The sequence below is a fragment of the Alligator mississippiensis genome, chromosome 9 (assembly GCF_030867095.1).
Source record: "Alligator mississippiensis isolate rAllMis1 chromosome 9, rAllMis1, whole genome shotgun sequence".
NCBI lineage: Eukaryota > Metazoa > Chordata > Crocodylia > Alligatoridae > Alligator > Alligator mississippiensis.
The window spans coordinates 7,851,701-7,875,862 of NC_081832.1; the positions used below are offsets into that span (position 1 = coordinate 7,851,701).

Sequence of the window (24,162 nt, forward strand, 5' to 3'; positions counted from 1 at the left end):
TTACCAGGCTTGCCATAGGATAAGGAAGATTCTCCTAATTATTGTATCTGGCTTAACAAGTAAGAGGAGCTGAACTCAGGAGAAAGGTCTATTACACGTGTTTCGTTAACAAGGCAAGCCTTGAGGGAACCAGAATAGACATTCTGGTGGCATGTGGTTTACTCAGTTGCTCCCAATTCCTGGCATCAGTAGACTGCATCTTATTTCTGAGCTGTGCCTGCTGTATTTGCTTGTACCCTTTCCTCCCTTTGGTCTGTCTTATTACTTATTGCTTGTTACTTTCTGTTTTAGACTGTAACCCCTTCACAGAAGAAGTAATGTTTTTCAGGCTTGTTTTGTACAATGCTTGACTGGCCCAGCTCTCATGGGGACTCTGCATGCTACAGTAATATCTTCATAGCAAAAATCTCCCTAGTTTCTAGTTTCTGATTTGCAGGATTGAGGTGTATTAGAAGAATTTTGTGCAGTCACATGTGCCTTGGACTCATAATCTTCATGGCTGGCGAAAGGACCAAGATCTGGAATAGCTATTAGCTAATGTTCCTTGAAAGTGAGGAGGATACCAGCAACCACTCAACTTGTTTCTTAGCCATTTCTTGAGAATCATTGCTAGACCCTATTCCTCTGGGCATAGAATTAATCCTATTTTTCACCCTCCTCGTTGTAGCTTTTTAATGTCTCAAATAAAGCCTCTCACAGGCCATGGTATATGACGGGGTATTCCCTGGCTTCAAGTTTTTTTTTCTCTGCTCATTTTAAAACCTGTTACTTTTGGTTCTGTTTTTACCTTCCTGAAACTACTTACTAGTTCCTTTCCCTCTTGGGGGAATGCACTCTCCAAATACTTGTAAACAGTGACTGTATTCCTTACAGCACGTTGTTCCATCAGGCTCTGCTCTTAGTTATGCTGGTACATCTTCCTTGAATTTAATGAATCTGCACCAATATAATTAAGAACAGAAATCGGGTTCTTTTAATCTTTCCTCATAAATCATCCATCTCCTTAGTCATTTGTGTTTTCCTCTTCTGAATTCCTTCCAATTTGTCAACATCTTGGGGGCAAGGAGGTACTCTCAGATTTGATAGCACCTGAGTTCTTTTTGAAGTATGGAACATGTTTTCATGGGCATGTTATTAATTATGGATATTCCCTTGTTCCAGTTTTCTGACAGTCATCCAACAATTCACATCTGTATATGCACATCTGGTACAAATAAAAACATCTAGTTTTTATGCTTTTCATATCAAGCATCCAAGGATAATTACTATTTTCCTTTTGTCCATATTTTTTTGATCAGCCCAAGTTGGTAAATCCTCCTTTGAATAATCCCTTAAGCTTCATAATATTGCACAGGATAAGGCAGCTTTTTTGTGCTTTCTCTGATATGGTCAACTTCTGAAGAAGGCCTCACAGACAGCATAACATTTTCAGGCTGAATCTTGCTCCGTTTAGAGCCAGTACATTTGTATAACACCTCAATCAACAAACTTATGCAAAAGTCTTTCATAAGATGGATGTGTGCACAATTGGAATAAAAAAAAATTGTGTGCTACTTAGGGTACGCCAGTCGACTTTGTACATCTGTTATTCTTTCTGTCTGATGGTCTCAAAGCACTTAAGGAACATCAGTGTCCCGCTTTATCAGTAAAAAAAAAAACACAAGACATTGAGAAGTTAAAGGCCAGGCTTTATTTTCAATTTCATTCCCCAAACCTGTGCATATGTTATCAGTCCACCCAACTCACATAAAGATTTTTAGGGCTAGACAGTGGTTCTAAGTACATAAGTGTGCAAGAAAGTTAGAAAAGAGAGAGAATTTCTCTCTACTCCTTTCACACACTAAAACAGGCTGTCCAGACCTAAAGTGTTAAACTGGATTTGCATCACTTTGTCATCTCTGTTCTCCTCAGCTGCACAGAGTCCAAACATGGTGCAGCTGAGAATATCGCTTCATGCCTTGCATCTAAAAGAATATGATTCCTTAAAGATGCTGATGTTCAGCATTTAGTTAGAATTCAGAAAGACAAGCTACTTCCCAATCCTGGAAAGATTTATACATGTGCTTAACAGGGTATGTAAGCCTATGGGCTTCAACACAGCTAGTAAGGGGTCTATGTAACATCTAGGGACAGTTGGAGAAACAAGAATACTTTGTTTGCCATCAAGCAAGCTTGAAGAGCTCATCAAATTGCTGATTGTTTGGAAGACAGAATAATAAAAGTATGATCTTTTCCTGAATACATCCTAATCTTGAAATATTTCTTACCAGCAGCATGTTCCATGCATACAGTAGTGTAAGAGTGATGTTGCTGTATCCATAATAGTCCAGAAGTTGCAGAAGAGACAAGGATTTCTTAGGGTGATCTCTTTTATTGGGCCAATTTATTCCAATGCTGTGCCTGACTCCTTGTGATCAGACCTGAGGAAGAATGTCTTGCATTCAAATGCTTGTCTGACTTTATCCCCACTACGTAGTCGATCCAATAAAATGCATCACCCAAAGAAAACTTTGCCTCTTCCATACATATTGCATTTTTGAGAAATAAATGCAAAGCAGAGCTATCCTGGCTGCTCCATCATTGATACAAAAGAAGCCACAAACATATAAAGATGAAATAAAACATTATCTGTTGATTAAAAAATAAACTGAACTTTTGATTATATCGCTGGCTATATTAGAGAGCATTTACCTTCTTTTTAATCTAAGAATACATAGGAACATATTATGTTGCTATCTAACTGAACTAATATGCTACAGCCAAAGTCCACATACCCAAGATACAAGATCACTTCTTAACTCAGTTGCAGAGCTCCCCAAAATGTCCAGTTCATCCAGTCTCTTGGTTGGCTGACCTTGGAATTTTTTAATTCAAGTATAGAGTAGCCCACAGAGGCAGCTGTTGTGAGAAGTCAGTATTCATTCATTGACTCGTACTGAGAAGAATAAAAACTAGCTTTCTTCTTCTCAGTAGAGAGCTTATCATGCAGCTATGTCAACCTAAAAGCGTCATGCTCCAGAGAACAATAACACTGTGTCCCTCTACAGCACCTTTCACCCAAGCATCTCAAGGTACTTTAACACGTTAATTAAGCTTAACAGCATCCTGTAATCTATCTATGTATTATTGTCACCTTTCTACACTTGGACAAACAGAAGCAACTAGCTTTCATGACCTTTGACAGATCATAGGAAGTCAATAGCAGACTTAGGAACAGAACCTAGTAGCCTTGATTTGTAGCCTCCAGTTCTAGATGTACTGCCACATGGCCCTTTAGGACAAAACTAATGGCTTTGCTCCTAAGCTGTATATGTAAACTAAATATGTGCATACATATCCTTCATGCATGCTTGCATAAAAAAGGCAAATGTATAAAGGTCCTTGTGACAGTGCACATGACAAATAAGTGTGCATTTGAAAATCCACCCCATAACCAAAAGGGTCATCTAAAGGGCTGTGACTAGCTGTAGGCATCACTTCATTTTTGTTTTTGGGGGGGTTTTTATCCATCAAAATAACTTAGAAGCTAATACAGTGGAGCGAGAATTGTCTCTTGGCTAGCAGAGTTAGAAACTGGAGAAGTGTTAATTGTGCAAAGTAAAACTTAGTGGGGGTCATGTTTTAAGAACTCTATCCAGTTTCCCATTCCTCTTCAGTTCACCCCACTCCTTATGCCACCCCTTCTCCATTTCATCATCTTCCTCCATCTTTCCTACAGTCATTTGCAATGTCAATCTTCACTCTTCGTTGGAATGTGTGATTAAGAGGTTTTAGCAGTCCTATGGCCAAGAGCTACCTTTTAAAATTAAAGATTATGTAGCAGCTACTTGTGTGATAATTTCAGTAAATGTCAGAGGACTGGCATCTGTACAAAACTCAAAAAATAAGGCAGACATGAGAACTTAGCAAGTTATTCATAACATGCTGCCGTTGCCAGGGAAGATCCAGTGCCTGTATAATATACAATACAGCAGTAACTGCAATGTCCACACTTACAATTGGTGATGCTAGCAGTGAATCTTTGTACTTACTTTGAAGTGGGTTCTTGCATCAAAGGATACCACTGCAAAGTATTACAGTATACATACTTGAGGTTGGGGATTTTGTCTCTAGTTTTGGTTATGATTAAAACCATTTCTTCAGAATTTTAAAGATATTTTTTTACATTACCTTGAAGTCTCTTTATTTCCAGCAGATTCCATTAAAAGTAACACCCCTAACTTTTCCATAACTTACCCTCTGGACACCTTTGTTGCTGTTTGCTCTTCCAGATTTTGCAGCTGTAAGGTTACTCATGTGACTCACAGGATTGCAATTTCAATACAAAGCTTCAATTAGCAAATTGTTGAGAGAGGCCTTATGGACCGGGGATAGTTCACAGGGGCCTTCCTGCCAGGGTGAAGTGCACAGCCCCTCCCTAGGCACTACTGCAGCCCACTACTTTACTATAGCTTGCACCCCGTACATGAGCGGGGTATGCCAGGTAGATCCGCATCCAGTTAGAAAGATCTGCTACAAAATAATGTAATAAATAGGATTTGAAATAAAAAAACACAATTCTCCTCCCTATCTGAAGAGGAAAATAAGAAACATCCACTTTTGCTAACAGTCCATTTTAGTAAATGTAGGTGTTTAATAGTGATCATGGCAATGACTCATTTTTATTGAATTAATAAGTACCATTCAGTCAGCCATAGTACCATTCAGGAGAAGATTGAATGTGAAGTTTGCTTGCATGTTCATAGGCATTTCTGAGCTAACCAGATTTGCTTGGAGTGAAGCATCAATACATCAGAACTGGCACTGATTCAAAAGCATAAAGCATCACAGATTTTGCACTGTGCCTGGTGCCCTCGTGTGGATTCAACATATTGCTACATTTGCAAATTCATTAAACGACGTACCATTGCATGAGGGACCTGGCAGCTGGGTGGAAAAGCAGAGGCAATCTCCAGTAGGATCTTGTTTGTTCTTATGCTCATCTAGGTGCTACTGAAGCATCCTTTTGAACCCCCAAAATATTACATTTGCAATATGACCCTAGAGCTCTGCATTAACTCTTAAAAGTGAACCTTACTGTGCAAAACGGTGGCAGATCCTCAACACTGAAGATAGATTCTTGAAGTCACATAGTAAATATATCACAGATGGTGGCAGTCTGAGTTTCTCCATGCTAGTGCACTGGTGTATTTTATTCATTGTCAGTTTTTCTACTGACAATGCCCAACATACCACTTCCAACTTCTGTAGTGACTGGCATGGGAGCAGATGACTAGGACTAGCTGAGAATTGCTTGATAAACTGTTATCAGAAAATGTCAAAACATCAAATCTTTTTTTTTTTTTTGAGGAGGTGGGCCATAGAGGAGAGGAACGCCCTTATTGCAGTTCAGTTTTTATTGGCAAGGTTTTTTCAGTTACAGGACAGAATTTCTACGGATAACAAAGGAGAGATCTGGCACAACATTACCAGTTGGTTCGGGGATATATCTGGGATGTCAAGCCTCAAATTCAGAACGGGGACTCCAACGTCCCAGTGAGCGCCCCAACTAATTGGCTGTTCTGGGGCAGATTTCTATCCTCAAGTTTTTGTGAAAAACTTGGAAAGATCTCTTAATTGTTCTGACATGGAAGAAAAACACATTTCAATTTCTTTCTTTCTCGCTCGCACTCTCTCTCTCTCTCTCTCTTTCTTTCTTAAACAGAATTTCTCAGGCTAGTTTTACAGGTTATTATTAAAAACCAGCCTGAGTTCATAAGCCATTTTCTCACAGGCCATTTACTATGAGCTAGTAACAGCTTTTGGCCAGTAGAAGAGAGAGTCTCCCACTCAAGCCCTGGTGAAAGACTGTACATCCTACTGCTAATATCCCTTCCTCTGTCTCACAAAGCATTTTTCTTAATACCTGAAATATAACCTGATGTGCAAGTAAGGCTTAGGAGCAAAGATGAAACCACAATATATTGTGGTGAGTACTAACAATAACCGTCCAAACTGGTGTTTCTCTCTGCTTAGGAGGTTTCAGGAACATGTGTTAGGAGATGCCACAAAGAGATGCAAAACACAAAAAACACTTTCAGCATGGTAAAGCAGAATAATGCAGGGCATGTTAGTAACAATGTCCTCATTTTCTCAATGCCTTCTAGGCACATGGTGATCCAGTAAGAGCCACAAAAAACTTAGAATCATAGAAATAAACAGGAATGGACCTCAAGAGGTCATTGAAATCCATCCTGAGGCATGAGCTAATCTACCTTGAACATCCCAGCATATGTTTATCTAACATGATTTTATATTATTGTTGTGTTTAACTACTCATGCAATTAGTCTTTTGCTGCAAAATAAGATGTTAACTTCTCACTGGACTAGAAAAAATATTTATCGCTGGCCTTGTATCATACATGTTTGAAGACTAATAGGTTCCCACTCAGCCTTCTCTTTTTCTAGAGTAAGCAAACCAATTTTTTCACAAACTTTTCTCAGTGTGATGTATTCTAAATGTCTTATCAGTTTTTGTTGGTCTCCTCTGGACTCTCTCAAATTTGCCTTGATTTTTCCTAAAATGTAGTGCTGAAAGCTGTATGCAGTACACTAGCTGAGTCTGAAATAATTACTTCCTATGACATCCCTGTTAATAAATCCCAGAATTATGCTTGCCTTTATTATAATTACAACACATTATTGACTCATTCATTTTGCATCCTGCCTTAACTTTCCCTAATCTTTTTCTGCAGTTCAACTGCAGTCAGATATTCCCTATTTTGTATTTGTGTATTCGAGTATTCCTTCCTGAGTGGATTACTCTGCAGTTGTCATTATTGAATATCATCTTATTGTTTCCAGACCACTTCACCAACTGATCATCATTCTGAAGTCTCATCCTGTCTTCCAGGTACCTGCAATCCCTCTCACCTTATTTGCAAATTCGATGATGACATGCTATTCTTTCATCCACACCGGTCATGAAAATATAGAATGGAATTAGAGTCAAGACAGATCACTGTAGGATGCTGTTTGATATGCCCCCCTAGTTTGCTGGTGAACCAATGGCCTTTACTTTTTGACTACAGTTATACATCCATCCCATGATGAACTCTTCTAGACCACACCTTTCTTGTTTGCTTATGAGGAGCTTGGAATGTGTCAAAAGCTTTCAGTAGTCAAGAAACAGATAAAACCTTTTTGTTTTGCGGGTCTCGTCTTGCCATCACTTCTATTGTTGTGGCATATCCAAATAGCCTAATTTTGATCTGGGAAGGTGGAATTACTTCTTCTGCAAGAAATGACTGAATTCAGAGAAAAGCCTCATTCAGTGGCAGACAAAAATTTGAATTTGAAAAAGGTCAGTGGAAGGGAAAATTAAAAAAAAATATTTAAAAAAGATTTCCCAGCTCAGCTATTGTTCCCAGTGCTTCTAGGTTGTCAGGTGCCTAATAGTCTTAACAGAATGAGCTGTGCGCCTTAGAGGCTCTAGCTTCCCAGTTCCACAGTAGGGCCCCTGAAAGCCTTGATGGCCCTCACTGAACAATATGTTCTTATTAGATTTCCTAGGCCCCTTTTGGCAGAGCAGGGACCCCACCTTGAACATTGGCTCTGGAGCAGGAAGTTTGGAAGTCCTGTGATTCCCAGCATTGATCCAAAGTTTAAATTCTGGTTGGACTGAGGCCCACAAGGCTGCCTCTGTGAACTAAGAGCTGGCCCAGAAGTCTGGAAGTTTGCAGGGTGTTGCATGAGTCTTATCTTAGCCCAACTTCAAGTGTACTTGCTCTTGGTATATAGCATTAAATGATGTTGGTATCAGACCCTTTGAACAGTAATGGCTGAATGTGTCATTTGCAGCACTATTCTCAAAGGACAGAAACTCTTTGATCAGTCAGTTCGTATGAGGACGGAGATCAAGAGTCCCAGAATTATGACCAGGTAATCCAAGACCCCTGGGAAATAGTGCATTAACCCTTTGTTTTTATTAAAGATAAGTTGCATTGATTTTTTTTTTACAACTGCAGCATGAGAAAAGGGCTGAGATTTAGTAGCCCTGTGAACTCCATGGGGTAAAGGTTGCATGGCTGATGAAGTGCAATTAAGTGAACATGCTATTATAAAAGTTGTATATAAGTTATACTTGTAAAGGACTCTTGTTTCAATATCCATTTCTAAGTTTTGGCATGAGACCAGATACTTGACACCAAATCCACTGCCTAAGTACATTTTCTTCTCTCATTTAAAATCACCATTTTTCTGTTTCAGCTAAACAGAGCAAGCTGTAGTACAGCAAATAAACTGCATTTATAAAATGTAAAATAAAGATAGCACAGCTTGGCTCTGAACAGCATCCATAACTCACTGTTATTGGAATGTTTGTAAGTGAAGGATCTAAAATTACACTTCGAAACTGATTACTTAACAACAACGATATGATTAAAAATATTTGTATCACAGACTGTCTACATCAAAATAACTGATTTTATTTTTTAAAAGTTTCTTACATCACCAACAGCTGGACCACAGCTGTTCTGAAAGTTCCCATTCCAGTCTAAGGGGCTGGTTATCTTTTCTCCTTACTTTCTTAAGAATGCAGACAGGTGCCCCTCAGAAATCTTGGCAGGGCTTTTCTCTATGGCTGGATCAAATGAAGTAGGTGGGTTCTGGATTTTCCACTTTTGCATCTTTGAAGAACTACACATATGTTTCTACAAAACCTCATGTCAGGTTTTCATATGTAATGACCAGGAGCCATTTTGATAGAAGTTGAAATGAAAGTTCTTGTTGCCAATAATATTGGCAGATCATGAGGAAGGTGAAAGTAGTGGAAATTAAAATGGAAGTGGAATTGAAAAGAAATTTCTTTTAATCATGTCATCTAATGAAGATGTTAGCACAAAACCCTGAACCACAACAGTAACAGACTGGGAATAAATCATTTTGAAAAAGAGTCTGTTGACACGCCAAAGATTTTTCTCCCTCCCAGCATTGTTTCAAATAACACAATGGTTTCCCAGAAGTCATTAATATTTGGGAATCCAAATATTTTCCTTGTGCATTTAGATCAGTCAGAACAGTCTAGAGTATTTAAAATGCTGTAATTCATGTAAGAAATTCTTAAACTTTATCCTAGCTCTAAACATAAGTTGTCATCTGGACCCTTAACATTATAATGTATTTTTAATCCTGACACTAAGGGATAGATAGTGACAGGTTAAAGAAAAAGATTTTGAACGGTATTTGGCTTTTCATGCAAAGGTTGCTTCCTAAACTGTAGGTTTATTTCTGCTGTAACTTTGTCTAATGGAAAAAATAAATCTTTTTTTTCAAAGCCAGATAGCAAGAGCTGTCTGGCTATACCCAACCTTTCTTTTTTAATCACTGTTTTGAAAACCATCCATTCAAATTTCTAAACGTTAAGTGTTTTGTATTTTTCTCACTACATTCAGTAACTTTAAAGAGATTTGGCTGATGGGTTTTGGCAAGATTATCCCAATACAGCCTGTCATACTAGTCTTTCAGGGAAGTATTTAATCCAGACAGCACTTAAGCATGTGTGTAACTTTAAATGCTTGCTTCAGTCTCACTTAAGTACATGGGAGTTAAACACATTCTTAATGTACTTCACTGCAGCAGTACTGTTTTCAGTTGCTATTCATTAGGGTTGTGCAAAGCTTTGGGTGGTGATCCAATTCGAAGGAGATTCGGCCCGATTCGGTGGCCAAATCCGAATCCAATCAGTGGACCAATAAAAAGGTCCAAATCAATTTGAAGCTCTCTAAATTGATTTGGAAAATATTTGGAGAGCTTCACTGATTCGGGCAGTCCCCGGTGGCTGCTGCAGGGAGCTGCAGCCGGACTCAGAGCTGGTAAGTAGGGGGTGGGGAAGGGGGGCTGCAGGAGTGGGGAGGGGACCATGGGGGATCCCCTGTGAGGCCTCATCCCCTGTCTGTTCCCCCAGCCCCCCTGACCCCTGCCTGCTCCCCCAGTCCCACCAAGGCTGCCCCGCCTGCCCCAGCTCCCAGTGCTTTAGAAAAAAGCCCTACTCACCAGGTGCTGCCGGGTGGAGGGCAAGAATCCCCTGCCCCCTCCCCCATTGCCCCATACTACATGGGGGGGCTCTGCATGAGCCCCCTGACCTCCCCCCCACCCTCCCGGTCCCCCCCGCCATGGCTGTCCTGCCCGCCCCATGGCGATGTAGCTCGTCACTATGGCAATGTAGCATCAGCAGACACAAGCAGTGACACTGCTGCTACTGCGCAGTAACAACGAGCTCATTGCTACTGCACAGGAGGGTCAGAAATGACCTGTACTGCGTCAGGACTACATAGTAACAACTGCGCAGTCAGGTGCACATGTAGACACGCTCACTGTTAACAAATTTACCACTAGTATGTCTGGCTCAATTCTATAGACTAGAAGTTTATTCCTGTTCAACAGTAAATTTTATATGTAATTTTAAAAATTCCCATAACCATGATATCTGCTTGTAAATATTTTTTCCATAGGGGAATAGAAATTATTGCTGTACATATTCACTAGCAATAGAAATATACAGGAGATTGGTTTTGTTTTTGTTATGTATTAAGGGAAAGATGTGATTGCTAAAACACTTGTGGGTTGTACTCAACTTGGCCACCATCCTGCATTGCCTGAACCTCCCACCTACAGCTCATGGTGTATTTGCATTTTTGGAAACCAAACCTTAATAATGGGCAAAATCTGAGTGTCATTGTGACCTTCAAGGTTTATTTTTATCAAAACAAAATAATTTAGCAATATAAAGAAGAGAACAATCTAATAATGCACAAATAAGTCAATTGCATCAGTCTTATCAACATTCAATAAAACAGTATTTCAGGTACTATAAATTTGCTTATTCAACAAAAATATGTCATTTTTAGGGCATTGCCATCCATCAATGTTGATGCCTTTGATTCTTCTTAGCCTCCTAAAACAGAAACTACATATCCACATTTTTGTTCTGTTGCATAAAGCTTCTCAGCATAAGTCACTATTTTGCCGTATCCTGCCAATGTTCCATACACAGAAATCCCACTGACATTAACAAAAAATTGTCATAAATTGTAATGACAGTTGTGAGCTCCAGTACTCACAGGGTCACTGACCTGAAAGCTTAATGGGCTTAATTCTGATTTTACTCACACTCCTATGAATCAGGAATAAAGATTGTGGCATTTACACTGAAGTTATGAAACCAAAATCTAAAAAGTGAGACCAAAACTGAGACCCAGGGATTCACAGAAGTAGAAAAGGGAGATCACAAATATGAACCTCATTAAACCAATATTCCAGTATTCTTCAACATAATCAAGATCCAAAGCCCCACAGTAACACTACTGAAAGCTCTATGGTTTTGGACAAGAATACTTTGATATATTTATAAGGGAGAAATATACAGTTTATGAATTATTCCTTATCTATATCCTGAAGTAGGAAAGAAATCCAACTAACTCCAATCTTTGTCCACACTAGTATGAATAAATTAGAAGTCAGTGTAACACTCTGATCATGATATCTGCTTCCCTAACATTAAACATTTACACAAGCATAATTTGATGCTAAATATAAAAAGCTTTCTGCATGGAGAACTGCAACTATGATCACTTGTGTTATGCAAATTAATGTAAAGGGACAGCTTAGAGCTTAGCAATTGGTCCCATTTACACATGTCAACAGAAGGACTGGCAATCTGGCACTCACTTCTCACAATGTGCATTTATTTCTTTGACATACGCACATAGTACACTAGGCCAAAATATGACTAGGACCTATATCAGCTAACCTGTGTGTGATTACTCTAAGTACAAGTAATTATGAATATCACATGTAAATTAATCCATAAGACCCTGTATATAAGATTCAAAATCATACAAAAGTCATAGCAAAGTGAAGTATAAAATCTCACTGTAGTATAAGAGTGCACTGGCTTCAAAGTTTCTCTGTCAGTTTAAACTATGCTGTATAAGTGTATAAGTTTGGTCAAGTGCTGTTTTAACTGATTGTGTAAGTGGAATCCAGTGAATATTGGGTTGGGTTTTACAACATGAGTTGCTTTACATGGCAGGCATGAAAACAGGTTGGTATCAAAACCTCCCAAAAATAGATGCCATGTCAGTTTTCACCAATTTTACATGATCAGAGTTTTTTGAGAAAAGTCACCTGTTTTCAGTTAAGTTAAACTTCAGAGTAAGTTAAAAGGAATAATTCTATCAGATTATGCATCATAAAAATTACTTAAACAGATTCAGAGAAAATCTCTGGGTTAAAAACCTTATTACAAAGAAATAATAATTATTAAAACCCAGTTTTTCCAAGTAGAGCAGAAGAATAAAACAGTTGAGTAGATCTCAGCAGAAAAGGCACAAAACACAAAACAGTGCATGCTTGTGTCATTTTATCACAAAGAAGCATTTACCATTTGTGCGGCATGGAAAAACAGCACTATTTGTTTGGCCTCTCCCAGTAACATAGGCATTTGGGGGAATATGTCTTCCTCTCTAGTATGTCTATAAAGCCCAGTAAAGATGGAAATGATTACTGAAGAGAGGAGCACTGGGATGAAAATATATCCCCATGTCTTTTCCAGTAAATTCTCAGCTTACATGTTAAAGAAGGTGGTTGTTGTTGTATCTCTGTTGGTGAAAAAATGCACGGCAGTGTCTTTATAATACTCAGTGGCAGCTAGGAGCTGTAGATATTATGTGGGATTTATAAGGAGGATTGATGAAGTTGAGAGCCAAGGTACAGTACACTTTCCTTGTGCATTTAAATATGTAATTGAACTGCCTCCTTGCTCCTTACAAAATAATTAAAATGTATAAAAGAGCCTGAGTCCTCGTAAAGAAGAACTGTGTTTAGGAGAGAATTATGCCTATTATGTGCAGGAATGGCTTTTCTAATTTTAAGGTGCTTCAGAAAGGCAGATAGATTATGTGCAAATGTCTTCATTTCCCTCCCTAATGTACCCATTATACAGGCATCCACTATATACCACAGAACCTTATCTTGCTATATTTCTATAACTAGCCTGTCTTCATCATCACTGCTTGTGTCATCGTATTCAACTCTGGTTTGCTTCCTCATCATCTCTAAACTTCTCTTTTTGTATGCCTTGGAAGGTGCTGCAGAGGTAGCAGTGGCCTCTGTGGTACTGAAGGGAAATGAAGGCTCCTTTAAAGCACTAGTTTCAATGTCATGGTGATCATCTGGTTGCAGGTAGGCTTGACTCTTGTCCGGACATCTATTAGGGCTGCTATGAGAAGAGTTTGTGCCCTGTGTAGGTACTATACTAGGCAAACTAGTTCTTGTGATTGTCTCACAAGGCTTGTTTGATCCCAACAAAGCTGAACACGTGGTTTTGGAACTGGGAGTAAATTTCTCTTTTGGAGATGCATATGCATTTTCTTCTATCAAATGTTTCCCCTTTTCAGAGCTCTGGACCAATAGGTCTAATGGAGCAAATCTTTGAGCTTGTGACTCTCCATTAAGTATATTTTTCTGATCTGCTTGTGGCCATAAGAAAACAGGACTGGTAACCTCTGAGCCCACAATGTCATGCTGATGACATTTCCCTGTACCTATAAAGTCAAAAGGAAAAGACCAAAAGGAGGACCCCACTGGGTCAGAAATAGCATTTGACTGTGACTGCGCTGGAGCTGACTGCTGAAGCATGAGAGGTTGAGTCACTAAGCAACAAATGTTCAAGTCATTGTTGGCTTGCTGCATGGCTGTGTTTGGAGTCGATGAGCAGGTGTGTCGTGTCACAGGTGGCCCCAGAGCTGCACTGGTCTTCTGAAGAGAGAGATTGACTCTTGAGTGCTCTTTAATTAGCCTAGAAGCTTCCTGCAACAGATGGAGAAAAATAAGAAATGCAAATTTTACAATAAAAATTTCAAACGTAGGCAATTTCATCCCTTTTCAAGAGAATAAAATAACAATTTGATTGAGTGTATCAATATGACAGAGATTTATCTCTGATATAACTCTCCTGAGATCAGCTGAGTTGCACAGACATAAATGTGATCCTTCGGTTTTATAACCGTGATTAAATTTGCTTTCTCTTTTGTTGCAATAGCAACAAACGGAAAATCTTTTAGTTATTTGTTTGGGGAGGTGTGGGATGATTGACAGGCAATGCTAAAGGTCTGTGTTTTATAGATGCATTGTTATGCATTGCCTGGTTGACTTTGTTCACAGTAAGTTATTTTATGTACGTTCTGCAAGGGAGTGTTTATGACTGTGTGTGAAAAATGTAGGGCCGTTCTGTTTGTAAGCAATATGAGGAGATCAAAGAGAATGAAGCATGGATACACAGCACCATGCATTTGCTGTAGAGCCTTTCCAAGTAGATTTGTAACGATGGTTATTCCTGTCCTGCAGCCAAGAGTATGTGTTGACCTAGCCAAGCTATCCCAGCCAAGGAGCCTGAGCATGCATGCAGCAGCAAATCAGTGCCCATCTGAGCCCTTCGCTGCTCTTGCTGCCAAGATAACAAGATTAAAGCAAGCTCTTCTGTGCTTACACACATCCTAGTCACATTCTCTGAGAACAGACAAATACTAGGAGTAAAACATATGGACAAGATGGCAGCAGGGTGACTTTAAACCAACTGCTGGATGAAATTTTAATTTTTTTGAAAGATATATGATTTTTGTGCAATATAACATAATTCAGGTTATTACAAGAAAAACACCTACTTTTCTATCCACTTTGTCACTTTGCCTGATGTTGCTTGAATCCCCAATAGGCGAAAATATTCCTGAGTTATTCCTGTCTTCTTTCTTATGGTTATTCCTTTTGGAAACTGGCTGCTCTGAGCGGGGAGAAAATGGGTCCTCTGGCACGTGTAGATAATCATCTGGTGGAAAAGAGATTTGAAATATGCACAGTGATGTTCCATATGCTGGAGTTGACCAAACTATTTGCATATCATCTGTTGACAGACTCGTTATTCGTTAGATTGTGTCAATTTTAATACTGATGTGATGTATGTCAACCCACTTCATCTGGTGGATTTCTGGCAAACTGTTAGCCACAACTGTGCTGTTGAGTAACCGCTATTTGGATTGGCACATAATGGTGTTTGTGTTTCCAAGATGGCCATGGAAACATTTCTGTATAAATACTATTTGTATGAATATTCTTGTGTGAATACTTTTTCATAGGAACATGGGCCTGAAAGGTCCCTTCTAGGTCATTGGTCTATTCCCCTGTTGTTAAAGGCAGCCACATCATAATCCCTTTCATAAACTGATTGTGGTTCATCTTAAAAAAGGGTAGGTTTTTTGCATCTTACTCCTGGTAGAAGAATGTTCAGAAACCTCCCTACTCTGATGCTTCTTCCGTTTTACAGCCTACATTTATTCATGGCCAGTTTATATCTATTTATTTGTGTGCCAGCAGTTTCCTTTATCTTAGTCCTTCCCTCTTTCCCATTTGCCACTATGATGTGTTTATAAAGACCAGTCCTGTCTCCTCTCACCCTTTATCTTGCTTGGTTAAACAAGCTAAATCTGCCACTTCTCAACAGATAGGATCTCTATTCTCTGATCATCCACGCAGCTCTTCACTGTATCTACTCCAGTTTGGGGTCACCCAAATGAATTCAGAACTGTACACAGTGCCCCAGATGAAGTCTTACATGCATTTATACAGTGGTGTTAATACTGCCCTATCCCTACTGGAAATACTTTACCTCTTTGTAAGATTGCTTTTGCCTTTTTTACAGCAATACTAGTTTGCTGGCTTATGGCCATCCCATGATCAACTATTACAGCCAGGTCTTTCTGTTCCTATATTGCTTCCAGCTGATGAGCTCTCAGCTTACAACAACAATTTTTTTATATTATTTATGTTTATACGATGAAATTTAGCTTGTACAAATCCTTAAGGGACATAATAAAGATATGTTAATAATTTTGAAGCAGATGTTTAGTAATATTCTCAAATCCTTTTTTTTTTTTTGCAGTCTTTATCTAGTCTTTAAAATAGATATTTAAGAAAAAAATTAAATTATGGGGGCTAAAAAGCAGTAAAGGGTAATACTAGGAGGAGATTTTAAATAGAAGCAAAGAAAGGAAGGCCAAAGAGCAATTAGAGTTGCAGCTAGCAAGGGATGTGAAGGGTAACACGAAGGGTTTCTACAAGTATGTTAGCTACAAGAGGAAGGTCAGGGAAAGTGTAGGTCCCTTATGGAATGGGGGAGGCAACCTAGTGACAGATGAAGAGGAAAAGGCTGAACTACTCAGTGTCTTTTGTACCTCAGTCTTCACAGGCAAGGTCAGTTCGCAGACTACTGTATCAGGCAGCACAGTTTGGGAAGGAGGTGAGCAGTTAGGGACTATTTACAAAAGCTGGGCATGTACAAGTCCATGGGGCCATTCAAGGGTGCTGAGAGAGTTGGCTGATGCGATTGTAGAGCTGCTGGCCATTATCTTTGAAAACTCATGGCAACTGGGGGAGGTCCCAGACGACTGGGAAAGAGCAAATAAAGTGCCTATCTTTAAGAAAGGGAAGAAGGAACCAAGGAAACACAGACCAGTCAGCTTCACCTTGGTCCCTGGAAAAATCATTGAGTAGATCCTCAAGGAATCCATTTGTCACTGGGGGAGAAGAAAGTGATCAGGAATAGTCAACATGGATTCATCAAGGGCAAGTCATGCCTGACCAACCTGATTGCTTTCTATGATAAGATGACTGGCTCTGTGGATGCAGGGAAATCAGTGGACACGATATACCTTGAGTTTAGCAAGGTTTTTGATACAGTCTCCCACAGCATTTTTGCAAGCAAGCTAAGGAAGTATGGGTTGGATGAATGGACCGTAAGGTGGATAGAAAGCTAGATGGATCGTTGGGCTCAACAGGTAGTGATCAATGGCTTGATGTCTAGTTAGCTGCAGGTATCAAGTGGAGTGTCCCAGAGATTAGTCCTGGGGCCAGTTTTATTCAATATCTCCATTACAAGCGGGAAGATAGCAGAGTACACCCTCAGCAAGTTTACAGATGACACCACGCTGTGTGGAATAGTAGGGCTAGGATTCAGAGTGACCTAGACAAATTGGAGGATTGGACCAAAAGGAATTTCATGAGGTTCAACAAGGACAAATGCAAAGTCTGGCACTTAGGAGGAACAATCCCATGCAGCAGTACAGGCTGGGGGCTCACTGACTGGGCAGCAGCTCTGCAGAAAAGGACCTGGGGGTTACAGTGGACAATAAGCTGAATAGGAGCCAGCAGTGTGCCCTTGTCTCCAAGAAGACTAATGGCTACTGGGCTGCATTAGTAGGAGTGTTGCCAGCAGGTCAAGGGAATTGATTATTCCCCTCTATTCAGCACTGGTGAGGCCACATCTGGAGTACTGTGTCCGGTTTTGGGCCCCCCACTACAGAAAGGACATAGACAAGTTGGAGAGAATCCAGCGGAGGGCAACAAAAATGGTTAGCGCCCTGCAGAACATGACATATAAGGAGAGGCTGAAGGAACTGGGCTTATTTAGTCTGCAGAAGAGAAACCTGAGTAGGGGGGTTGATAGCAGCCTTCAACTACCTGATGGGTGGTTCCAAAGAGGATGGAGCTGGACTATTCTCACTGGCGGCAGATGACAGAACAAGGAGCAATGGTCTAACGTTGCAGCAAGGGAAGTTTACGTTAGATATTAGGAAAAACTTGCTCACTAGGAGAGTGGTGTAGCCCTGGAACAGGCTACCTAGAAAGGTGGTGGAATCTCCATCCTTGGAGGTTTTTAAGGTCTGGCTTTACATAGCCCTGGCTGGAATTATCTAGCTTGGGATGGTCCTGCTTTGGGCAGGGGAGTGGACTAGATGACCTCCTGAGGTCCCTTCCAACCCTCATTTTCTATGATTCTATAAATAAAAAGGAAGAAATGTTAGTGAAACATAAACTTACAAGTCAAAGAAGGGCCAAGAAGTATCCAAACAAGGTTTCAGAATCAGAAACATCTAGTCTAGTTAAGCACAAGGCAGTGACAGGCAGAACAGGCAAAGATCTGTCACCGTGAACACAGCTCAGGCTCTGTATGTTGCAACTACTGGCTCATATCTCCAAGGATACTGGTGCTAAGCAGCTGAAGTAAGGAAGATAAAATGAGAAACATCAGAGCGAGGATATGCAGAAAATAAAAACAGTCCCAAATGGCAATAAAATAATCTTTTATTAATGAGAGTAATTTGGTATCTTTGTTTTTCTGGCACTGTGTGTTGCTACTTTGTGCTCCAATTAATCACAAAAGGGACAAATCAGTCGGTAGCTGTTGGGCAGTGATGCACTTCAGCCACACTGTGGCCCCACAAGATCAAGCCAATGTTTTTCCTCAGCCTTTTTCAATTCTTATAGTTATTAATGTTACAGTTAGCAACTGCATAATGCTTTCTATAACTTTGTAATTATACATGATAAAATAATTAGTTTATAAACGCATGAAAAATAAAGGGGCAATCACTAGCAGCAAAAATGGATCTGTTAAAAATAAATCATGCCAAACTGACTTGATACCCTTCTTTGATAGGTTAACTAGTTTAGTGGACAAAGGGAATTCAGTGGACATAATATACTTGAACTTTACTAAAGCTTTTGATGCAGTCCCACATGGTATTCTCACAAGTAAACTGGAAAAATATGGACAAGATAGAATTACTGTGAGGTGGATACAGAACTGGCTGAATAATCACTACCAGAGTCACTATAAATGGACCAATGTCAAAATAGTAGGAGGTTTCAAATGGGGTTTTTACAGGGTTCTGCTCTGGATCCAGTGCTGTTTAACATTTTTTTAATTACTTGGATGAAGGAGCAGATTCCTGATTATGTCTGCAGACAACACAAAACAGAAGGCATAGTAAGCACGTTAGAGAATAGGAGTAGGATTCCAAAGGTTTTTGATAAATGGAGGCCAGATAGAAAGATGAAATCCAACAGAGTTGTAATGTGTTATACCTGGGGAAAAAAACCTAAATGCACAAATATAGAAGGACAGATAACTGGCTAGATAGCTGTGTTGCTGAGAAGGATCAGGGATTTTGGTTGGTCACAAACTCAATATGAGTCTGCAGTGTGATGCAGTTACCAAAAAAAACAAACCCAAATGCAGTTTTGGCCTGCATTCACAGATGTATTGTATATAAGACAAAGAGGTGATAGTATTGCTCTCTTTGATGTTGCTTGCGTCAAGTATTGTGCGGAGTTCTGGGATTCACATTTTAGGGAGGAAGGCAGGGCACATGAGGAGAGAGAGAAAACTAGGATTATTTAGTTTCAGGAAAAGGAGATTGAAGAACATCTTGGCAGTTTTCAAATACCTGAAGGAATGACATAAAGAAGCAGCCCACTACTGTTCTCCCTTACCATACAGGATATGAAGCACTGGGTTTAAACCGCAGCAATACAGATTTAGAGTAAATCTCAGAAAAACAATGTGTTTACTGTCAGAGTACTAGGAAAGTGGAAATGCTGCCTAGAGAAGTTGTAGAATCTCTAGCTGGAGAAACTGGAGGTTTTCAAGATGCTGAATAGCACAGCCCTCTAACCCTATGACTCTATGATTAAGACACAAGCAAGAAAAGATCTGGTTTCTGTTCCTGCCTCTGCTACTAATTTACTTTTTGATTTTAGTAAAATAACTTAATCTCTCTGCACCTCCGTTTTTGTCTTCAGGAAAATTGAGTGATATTTCCAACCTCTTAAGATTCAGCCAGTGGAGTAAATGTAGTAGCTGAAAATCACTTTTAGATCCCTGACTGATGGAAATGTAGGTGCTAAGTATTTTCAAAACCTGGTAGAAACTAGTCTTAGTCTTAGTCAAGGTCTCTATTCTCTAATTTTCAGATTATATTCCCTTCCTAGTGCATAGGAATATGCCTACAATCACATCTGTTTCTGAATCTTGTACTTACTCACGAGTACTAGTTAAACACAGAACAAAAATAATATTTAAAAACTCAATAAATATCATTATTTATGTACCAAACACTATACGCTTCCCTGATTTCAGCACCATGGTCAACACTAGTTTTCTGTTACCTCGAGACATACATTTGTAGGTCACAAATGGTGGTGTAGAGCAGGGGTGGCCAACCTGCAGCATGGTACCACAAGTGGCATGGTCAGCCTGTGTGTGGCGGGTAGGAGACTGGGGAAGGGACAGGCAGCACAGTGGCAGATTGGGCAAGGAGCACAGGGCTACAGCAGAAAGCAAAGCAGCAGATTGGGTGGTAGCAGGAAATCGGAGAGGCACTTGAGGAGGGTATGGGATTAATTTGTGGCACAGTGCCTAAAATGTCAGCTCCCACTGGACTAGAGTTTCATGGGCATGGATTGTGCCATAAAGCACAGCCTTGCACAAAGTACCAGCCAAAGGGTGGGCACAAATGACACAAATCCTCCTATGCTTCTTGTGCTGCAACTGCAGCATGGCCACCTTTTAGGCATGGTTATACATGTGGAGATATGGGCCTTTAAACTCTGCCCAATGACAGGTGGCAATAAGAAAACAACCAGGAAATGCACAATTAAGATCAAGGGTTGAGGATCAAGAGGAGGGGCTTCATTTTGGAGAAGTGATGGGAAACCATAAAAGGATGAAAATAAATGCTAGACAAATCTACAAAGCAGCTTCAAGGCCTATTATATACCAGTGCACGAGGAATAAGGAACAAGCAAGATAAACTGAAAGTCATAGTATAGAAAAGGAAATAGTTATTTAATTTGCATTACAGAAACTTGGTGGGATCACTCAGGAGATTGGGATATCAATACTGAGTGGTACAGTTTGTTCTGGAAAAACTGGCACACAAAAAGAAGGGGGCATCACACTCCATGTCAAAAATGTGTATGTTTATTCTGAGATCCAAAGAGAGGAAGCAATAGATCTGTTACGTGTATCTGGATGAAGATAAATAGGGTAAAGAACAGTAGTGCTGTTATGGTGTGGGGACAGGTTACAAACATGAACCTGATAAATATGAGAACTGGGCTACAGATAACAATGTAAAATACAATGAAGACAAATGTTACATGTAGGGAAGAAAAAGCAAATGCATGAGTACAGAATAGGGGGAACTGGGTTGGCAGTACCACTTCTGAGAAGGATCTGAGGGTTTGGTGGATTACAAACATCACACGAGTCATCAATGTAAAATAAGCAAAAGCAATTGGGTTGCCTTAATGCAAGCATTGCATACAAGCCATATGAGACGTATACTGCTCTAATTGGCACAAACCAGTTCTGAGCACTTGGCTTGAAGATGAATCTAGAAAAACTAGAGGGGATCCAGAGATGATCATTGGAGAAATGTGAGCCACATGAGAAAGCTGGAGTAAGAGGGAGGTTTAGTTTTGACAGAAGATTAAACAAGAACATAATACTGTACCAGTTTTCAAATATGTTCATGGTTGCTATAAAGAAAACAGAAAAAAAAATGTTCTCCCTCGTCATACAGGGCAGGATGAGAGGCCTATTCTAACAATTTCTGAACGGCTACGTATGACTTGGGGGACAATTTGACCACACGTGGAGACTTGGTTATTTACAAAAAGAATGTCTGTCTTCACTACAGTTCCCTCTGTGCATATAAATGCAACTGCCTGGTGAGAAGCCATTCCCAAAATCTGCAGTGCAGATCACCTGTGAAATTCAGCAGAGTGCTAGCAAATTTCTAGAGTAAGCTAATTTATATACATTTGGCAATTAAACCAAAACAGAGCTTGCTCTGTGCTTACTCCTTCACTCCATGCTTTTATTTAAAAAGGGCCATAAGGTTAATGAATTCTGCAGTAGAAGTACATAATTTTTTTGGCAGGACAGCAAAAAAAGTTAAAAATACTTTGCATTGCAAAATATGCTGGTGCAGAACATTAAGTAAACTAAGAATGTGCTAACATGTCAGAAAAATGGACATTATTGTTTGTCTTATGTGTTTAGCACAATCCATGATTTTTCTACCATATTTGAGTTGTACAGTTTCCCTTTCTCTCCCCCTCACACACACATATATAGAGAGAGTATAGACAACTTTATTTGCAGTTAATTCAACCTAGCTATTGCAAGCAGGGGCAGCTGGTGATTTGAGAGCACTTCTCTTTCTGAGTCAATACTGAAGTATTGAACCAGGATATTGAGCTCCCAAAGGCTCTGCTTTCAGATAAGAAGTAAAATTAAATTTCTGATTACCATTAAACTGGATGGGGTCCATCCTAGATGCAGCTTAATTTCTGATTCCTTATGTTCCTAACAAGGTATCAAGAAACTGAATTACTATTTAAGTTTTGTAGAGGACTATAGCAACAATGCTATAGAAGTACAAATTATTAATTAAATTCAGTTAATTATTAAAACTATCACCTAAATTCCTTTGTTTCAGAAATCATGGGGGATACATTTCAGAGGATTATATTACAGACTTTTTGTGCTTTTGCCACCCTCTGTAACAGTTCTATGACTCAGTGGGCACGTCTACATGAGACACTTAACTTTGGATTCGCATATTTTACTGCAAAGTAAGCATGAGCAGCTACGTATGAACATGCTTACTTCACACTAAACTTCCCTAATACCAAGGAAATTTGCTACCTGCAAATGCAAGTAGCAAATTTACTCGGCATTAGTAACGGCACTGTAACCCTCGTGTAGATGCCTGACTGGGAGCAAAATCTGCTCCCGTTCAGCCATCTACCAGGGACAGGAGATTGCTCCCTGCCCCCAGGAGCTGCCTGCTGGTGGGGCAGGCTCTGCCACAGAAGCCTGGATGAGGACTATGTCCCCCTTCCCCAACAGCAGGGAGCTCCAAGCCCCTGCTCTCAGATCGCAATTGGGGAGCGGGGCCTGAGAGATCCTTATCTCCCAGTCCTGCTTTGCCATTGTGATTGAGGAGTGCGGGGCTGAGAGACCCTTATCTCCCAGCCTGAGCTAAATGGTCGCAGGGCTCAGGCTAGGAGATAAGCGTCTCCCAGCAGCAACCCTGCAGTTGCAGAACCATTGATGGAAGATAAGGGTCTCCCAGCTGGAGCCCCATGGCCACGGAGCTGGCACTGAGAGCTCCCTGCTGGCAGGGGCCAAATAGTGAGTGTTCCCTGCCCATCTCCGCGCACATGGAGCTGGGGGTGAACGGACTGGGGAGCTTGTTCTCCCCCCAGCTCCACACTCATGAAGCTGGGCAGGGAACAAGCTCCCTAGCTCCCACTCTGCGTGCCCAGGTAACGACCATGTTCCCCTGCCCCAGCAGCAAAATGCTTCCAGCCACCCCTCTGCAGTCATGGAGCTGGGACCAGGCTGGGAGCAATTGTGATTGTGGAGCAGGGGCTAGGAGCTCCCTGCATGGGGACTGTTCCCTGCCCACCCTGGAGCTGGCTGGGACCTGCACCTGACCGGGACAGTTCCTAGCCAGCACCAGGCTATGCAAGGAACCAGTGCAGCCTGGAAGTCGCTGGAGACTGTCCTGTTTCGATCAGTCCCCAGCCAGCTCTGGGCTGTACATACAGACTTTGCTGCACAGCTCAGGGCTGGCTGGGAACTGTCCCAGTTAGGGTTAGGTCCCAGCCCCATGGCCCAATCACATGATCGAGGCACGGGGCTTGGAAAGAGCTAGGTAGAGTAGGGTAGGTCCCAGCCCCCTGCCCTGATCCACTGGTGGGGCAGCTAGCTGCTAGTGACTTTAGTCCTGAGTCAGTCCACACACAGCATTCATGTGATTTAACGCCTGCATGTGCAGACACAAAGGTTTTGGAAACATCTGAAGCCCCAGATGGGGGTGGAGGATGTTTGCCGATAGTAGGGGCACTTATGGTTCTGGACTGACTCTGAGATTTGGAATTTGTTTTGGCTAATTTGACTTGGAATACAGTGGGGAGACATATATATATATCTATATCTATATATATATAGATATCTATATCTAATATCTATATATAATACAGATATATATAGATATCTATATATAATATATATATATATATTATATAATATATATATTAGATATTTAGATATTTCCCTGGTCAGGACAGGACATAATGATTCAGGCAGTTAATTTGTAGGTATATTTATTTTTCGTTCAAGCAATCTTAGGGGGAAATATAAGTTAAAAAGAGAATTAAGTCACTGCTTTATGTGAAAAGCCCATCTCTGCTTCAAGTATGGAACTGCAAGTG

At 40.4% G+C, this 24,162-nt stretch overlaps 1 protein-coding gene across 1 annotated transcript in view; it reads right to left on the reverse strand.

Annotated features, from left to right (window-relative positions):
• Positions 1–10,727: 10,727 nt before the first annotated feature.
• Positions 10,728–24,162, reverse strand: part of ZNF831 (zinc finger protein 831) — a 34,404-nt gene continuing 20,969 nt past the window's right edge. The window contains exons 4-5 of the mRNA XM_006271762.4: positions 14,703–14,863; positions 10,728–13,848 (exon numbers count right to left, since the gene is read on the reverse strand). Coding sequence (XP_006271824.1) covers positions 13,015–13,848; positions 14,703–14,863 — 995 coding nt within the window. The 3' untranslated portion in view covers positions 10,728–13,014. The remainder of the gene's footprint in view (positions 13,849–14,702; positions 14,864–24,162) is intronic.